Source organism: Etheostoma cragini, chromosome 1 (assembly GCF_013103735.1).
Source record: "Etheostoma cragini isolate CJK2018 chromosome 1, CSU_Ecrag_1.0, whole genome shotgun sequence".
In the NCBI taxonomy this organism is placed as follows: Eukaryota; Metazoa; Chordata; class Actinopteri; order Perciformes; family Percidae; genus Etheostoma; species Etheostoma cragini.
This window is the reverse complement of record NC_048407.1, coordinates 32,805,679-32,811,878: the sequence shown is the minus strand read 5'-3', so window position 1 is coordinate 32,811,878 and position 6,200 is coordinate 32,805,679. Positions and strand designations below refer to the sequence as shown.

At 39.9% G+C, this 6,200-nt stretch overlaps 1 protein-coding gene across 1 annotated transcript in view; it reads left to right on the top strand.

Annotated features, from left to right (window-relative positions):
- Window positions 1–1,217: 1,217 nt before the first annotated feature.
- The window catches only part of dapk2a (death-associated protein kinase 2a), a 12,067-nt gene continuing 7,084 nt past the window's right edge, over window positions 1,218–6,200 (top strand). The window contains exons 1-3 of the mRNA XM_034863903.1: window positions 1,218–1,505; window positions 1,777–1,893; window positions 5,631–5,852. Coding sequence (XP_034719794.1) covers window positions 1,832–1,893; window positions 5,631–5,852 — 284 coding nt within the window. The 5' untranslated portion in view covers window positions 1,218–1,505; window positions 1,777–1,831. The remainder of the gene's footprint in view (window positions 1,506–1,776; window positions 1,894–5,630; window positions 5,853–6,200) is intronic.

Below are 6,200 nucleotides of genomic sequence, written 5' to 3'. Positions count from 1 at the left end.
TGTGTGTGTGTGTGTGTGTGTGTGTGTGTGTGTGTGTGTGTGTGTGTGTGTGTGCTTGGGCATGTGTGTGAGCGACTCTGGCACATCACAACTAATCAATTCAAATTTAAGGTGAGATGTAGGCAGCCATTCAGACATCTGGAACCACATTTATTTTGCATTGTGCTAAATATTTTTGTCCAAGGGACATTAAATATTGCATTCTTACTGTTATAATTGCAAGTTGCCGTTTGATATCAGTTGTTATGTAAACTTGGTAAGTAAATGTAAAGAACTAGCATAGTTGGTAGGAAAGGGTAATATTAGTTGTTACTCAAACTTGGGAATTTACTGGAGGGATAATTATTTGTGTACCCTCAATTATTATTGTTGTGTTGGCAGCACAATCCAGAAAGGGTTGTTCCAACCAAAAATAATTCATGCAACTAGTTCACATGCACTTTTTTACAGTGTAGTTGTCAAGATATTTCCCTCAAAAGCAAAATGTCAACCTCATGGTAATGCAAGTTGAAAAGTCAAGAGATCAATAAAATCAGCAGGATGTCTGCAGCAGATTTAATGACAATTCATCCAATAGTTGGTGAGATATTTCAGTCTGGACCAACCAACCAGTTAAAAACTAGTTATATTATTTTAATAGTAAATTTGTTCTTGAATGGGACATACATAATTGTAACCAGTAGAGTGGAACAGTAGTAACGTTAGAAAGTGTAGAAAATGGTGAAGGAGGCATGTGAAAAAGTGAAAAATAAATAAATCTCCATTGATCAGAATTTGCATTTAGCTTTCTGGTACCCCATAAAAAAAGGACCACCAGGGAGTCAAATAAATAACTTTTATTTGACTCCCTTATGGTGTCTATTTGCAAGTGATTTTCAGATTTGACAGTGTCCCAGAGCACGCGAAACAGGTGTGTTTGACAACAGATGGTCGAGCCAAGTGGCAGAGCGCGCGCACAGACCGAGTCACGCCAAAGCTCATTTGTATTATCGCAAAGTAAAAGTTGACTTGAATGTCTGCAGAGTTACATAGGTGATTTAACTCTTTTGAGTTTATCGTTCGAGTAAGTACGATTCCGTTTTCGATTCGGCTTGAAAATAATACACCTAGAGCTTCTTTTGAAAATACATTTTCACAGTATTGTATCAGGTAAAGATGTAAAAAGCAGTGTGAAGAAATAAAAAACACATGTTTAAATTGAATTAAAATGTACTGCTTGGCTCGGCCCACAGTTGTCATTCATCCGTGCACTACATTACAGTGACATGTTACGTTTTATCCACCAATATCGTGCAGAACGTTATGCGCAAAGCCACGTTAAATCTGTAGTTTTCTGAATGAAGTTTGGTGTGACGCTGTCCCCGTTGCTAGTGAGCGGAATGTGTTGTTGGGAATTGAAGTCCTCCTTGAACACAACGAGACGCACGCAGGACAGGACAGGACAGGACAGGACAGGCGCAGGACATCGGCTACTGTTCATGATTGAGACTTGACGTTTTGACACGGTAAGACGTTTTATAGTCACTGAATGTTATAAGGCCTATGCGTTTATGACTTATGACATGTGCAAGACTAGTCTCTTAAGTCTTTGTCCAGTAATTGAAGCCGTCGGTGGGCGACTGCTTCAACGTTAAACCGAATTGCGTTTTTGATGTCAGGACAGCCATGGATGTTTAAAAACCTTTTGTATCTTTAAGTTACATGTAAAGAGTTGTAGAAACTTATTTCCAGGTGATAACAACAACAACAACACCAACTGTGTAACGTTTATTTCAGGTAAAGTGAGATGAAGTGTTGTCCTAACTGAGGAATATCAGGGAGGACTGCAGCCATGGACTTATTCAAACAACAGAGAGTGGAGGACTTCTATGAGATTGGTGAAGAGTTGGGAAGGTAAAGACATGCATGCGTGCAGTATTATTTCCCATTTACTTCTTAATGGTAAAATATTTGCATCAGATTTTTTTTTTTTTTAATAATTTAATGAATAATGGTGAGATGTTTAATGTGAATCAGAATCCAAATAACTGATGGTGTGAATGCAGACGTCTTAATGCATGCAAGGGTAATGATATCTTAAGTCTAATAATGGATGAATAGATGGATGGCTGGATGGATAGAGGGATGGATGGATAGTTGGATGGCTGGATGGATAGAGGGATGGATGGATAGTTGGATGGCTGGATGGATAGAGGGATGGATAGATGGATGGACGGATGGACGGACGGATGGATGGACAGATGGATGGATATGGACGGATGGATGGATAGATGGATGGACGGACGGATGGATGGAAGATGGATGATATGGATTGCTGGATGGATGGAGATGGATGGATGGATAGATGGACGGACGGACGGATGGATGGACAGATGGATGGACAGTTGGATGGCTATGGATGGATGGATAGACGGATGGATGGATGGATGGATAGATGGTCGGATCAACGGATGGATGTATGGATAGATAGATAGAAGGATGGATGGATGGAGGAATGGACAGATGGATGGATGGATAGATGGATGGATGACAGATGGATGAATAGTTGGACGGACGGACGAATGGATCGATGGACGGACGGATGGATGAATGGACAGATGGATGGATATGGATGGATGGATGGATATGGATGGATATGGATGGATGGACGGATGGACAGACAGACGGATGTAAATGTATGGATGGATAGGGATAGATAGATAGAAGGATGGTTGGATGTAAATGTATGGATGGATAGATAAATGGATACTACCTAAACTAGCACCACTACTCCTCTATACTGGACATTCTGTTTATTGAGGGCTTGGTTAAAATAATTGATTCTCCAATTATAACCAGTCTTTCTTTCATTGATCTGATATTATTAATAAAATCAAGAAATCTATCTTTTACAAGCCTACATGTCTTTTCACCATGGAAAAGTTCTTTAAACAAACTTTTTGGAGTCACTTTTTAATATAAACATTACAAATTATGAAAACACATGTTAGTGTTGCTTCTTTCTTTTATAATTCTCAATTATTTCCAAGAAAAGTGACCGATGTAGCTGAAATGTCCTTAACCTGACACCATGTGAATTTGAATTGAATCAATTCGGGAAAGAATTGGTGCTACCTCACTCTATTATTTATGTTTATAATATTTATCCAGTTATTTCAGTAAGAGACGCAGGAAAACCTCTGTTTCTTTTAATTTTAATGTTTTATCTATAAAGAAATAATTCATGAGGAATGCGGTCATGATAAGTTATGATTTAGAGGAACTTATCTTTTTTTTTATTGGTTTTATTGTTTATATACAGTCTATGGTGAGGACATACAGCACAAAATAACATGAAACTATTTAGAAGTGCAGATGTAAAGTGTGGCATAACCTAGGAGTTTATCAATATCAAGCTGCTCTATTTGCTTTTACCCACTTAGTGATTGTATCCACATTATTAATGATAATCTATCTAAAACCTAATCGTGAACATATTTTGTGAAAGCACCAAGTTTAAACCCTACAATATCGTCGCGGCATGTAGACAGAAATGGACTTCCTCGGGTACCTTTCTTCGTGTTTTTTCCACCCCCGTCACCTCAAAAAATCCCTCCATGTGACCACATGTGCTGTGTGTTGTCCTGTGCATCATTATTACATCCATTGTGCTTTTTGTGTTGTAATCTTCTTTTTTCTCCTTCATGCTGGTAACTTTAATTTCCTTGCAGGAGTCATCCCAAAGGGATTAATAAAGCTAAGTCTAAGTCTAGATATCGATGTATCGAAGAATATCCTGATCTTAAGTTTTCTCCACATTGCACGGCCTTAACTTCTTTACATAGTCTTTTAAATATCAGGAACAGTGAGTCGGGTATCAGTAGTGATGATTTTAGTGCAGGTGTAGAGTTTGTGAGAGGTTTTTGTAATAACAACATCTATATAGATTTCATAATAAAGCACCATTCAGACTGGAAAACTGGCTCAAGAGCACCAACGAGCATGTAGGCCAGTGCACCGAGCTGTTGTTGTTGGTCTATAACGATATGGAAATGACTCTGAGTCATTTACTGCATGCTGCAGACGCTTCCTGCACCGGGGATAACTTCGGTTCTCCTCGACCGCTTTCACAAGAGTCGAACGTGTGAGCCAAAGCTTCCTCTTTGACACATGACTGCTTGCTAAAGTGTTTCTGTACACCTCCGAACACACCTGAATGATACTGGTAGAAGAAAGGGGAAAAAGAGACATAAACCAGCATGTGTTTAAGGCCTTTTAGGCTTGTTGCTGTGCGTCGTCAGGTGCAGACAACTGCTACGCCCGTCAGGCTGCTTTCTAAAGGACTGGTCTATCTTTAGACCAGCGGCTGGGGCTACATCTACCCCCAGACCGGCTGCACATCAGGAAGTGGAGTGTTAGATTACAAACCTCTCAAGTGAACCAGAAATATAGAGATACAGTTGTTCAGTCAAATGACCTTTCAATTTTAAACACACATCCTGATCAAACGATGTATTTTAAATGACATGTTTGCTTGTGTTGGGATGCGTGAGTAGTATCTAAGAGAGCCAAGTTTATAATTATTACTCTGTGGCAGGATTTGTGTGATGCTATAAATAGACTGACGTGGTGGGTAAATATGCGTGAGTCACAAAATGTAATCCCACTTGTGGTCTGAGTCCTGTAGCATGTGTTATTGTGGGGTGCACACCATTAAGTAAGCATTTAGCAACACACAAATAATAAAACATAACATAGTAGGGTAATTGTGACATCAAAATAATGAAGTTAATGAGTGTTGCAATGAAGAGATGTTGCTCATGTATTTGAACATGTCTGCTCACTGTGCACTTTATTCTGGCTCTTTGTGGCTGTGTCCTCATTCTGCTGCCTTTTTTAGGTGTTATTGATGCTTTGTTTTGGACATTGATGTCAAAGTCAGTCATCAGTGACCATTGTTTTTGCAATTTAAAGTTTTATTTGCAAATGTGACAAACAGCAGCTCACACAGCTTACAGGAGACACGTAAGACGAGAAGGTCAGGAAGTGAAATAACATTTTGGTCCAAGCAGAAGTTATCCTGGGACAATTAAAAAGTACAATGTACAGGCTGAGCTGATAAAAAGTACAAAATGTCAGAAATTTCAGGGCTTTTTTGGGGAAAAGTTCTTTTTTTCTTCTTGTTTTGACCAAGTTTTTGTTGTTTTTATAACTTTTCCAAAGTTCTTTCTCACTTTTTTAAAATGTCTTTGTCGATTTTTTCCTGATTTTTTTGGGACGTTTTTGTTGTTTTTCCCCTATAATTCTGTCACTTTTTTTTGTTAAATCTTTTTCTTCAAGTGCTATGAAATTAAATAAAATTCAATGAAAATTGTGAACTGATCAGTTATTTAACTTGTTAAGAGCGTCATAGGGAACGATCCATGTAATTATTTTTTTTTTTTACAATTTGGTTAAAGGAAACCCAACATTTCTTTTTCTTTTACTAAAATGACAAATCAAATTTGACCCCCGGGGCAACACGAGGGTAAAACACGTTACTCACTGACTGATGAACCAGCAGAGACACCAATACATCTGTCATTAAAAACTAGTCTAGCCTCCCCTACTTCCTCAGGTGAACTCTGTGTGGTTCCTCCTGTGTGTCTCAGCGGGCAGTTTGCCATCGTGAAGCATTGCCGAGAGAAGAGCACGGGTCTGGAGTTCGCCGCCAAGTTCATCAAGAAGCGTCAGAGCATGGCCAGCTCGCGAGGCGTGCGGCGCGACGACATAGAGCGCGAGGTGGACATCCTGCAGCAGATCCAACACCCCAACATCGTCACGCTGCACGACGTCTACGAGAACCGCACCGACGTGGTGCTCATCCTGGAGCTGTGAGTGACACCCGTCAGTCAAGGGATCGTTACACTGTTGTAAGAGCATCTCGTCTCAATCATATCATAATAAGCCTTTTAGGCTTAATAAGACCGGGACCCAGGTTCCATTCAGCCCAAGAGGACTAGTTCTGGGAGATGGGTCAGTCCTAAGCCAGATGGGTGAGCACATAAGAAGCTGGGTCCATTGCCAGACCTTCCTCCACAGCGCTGCGGAAGAGGGTCTGGCTAGTCCACACTGCATTCTGGGATGGGAGAAAAAAGTGCTATTAAAAAAGAGACTTCAGATACAGTATTAGGGACCACTAAGGTCTATATAAAGAGACTTCAGATACAGTATTAGGGGAC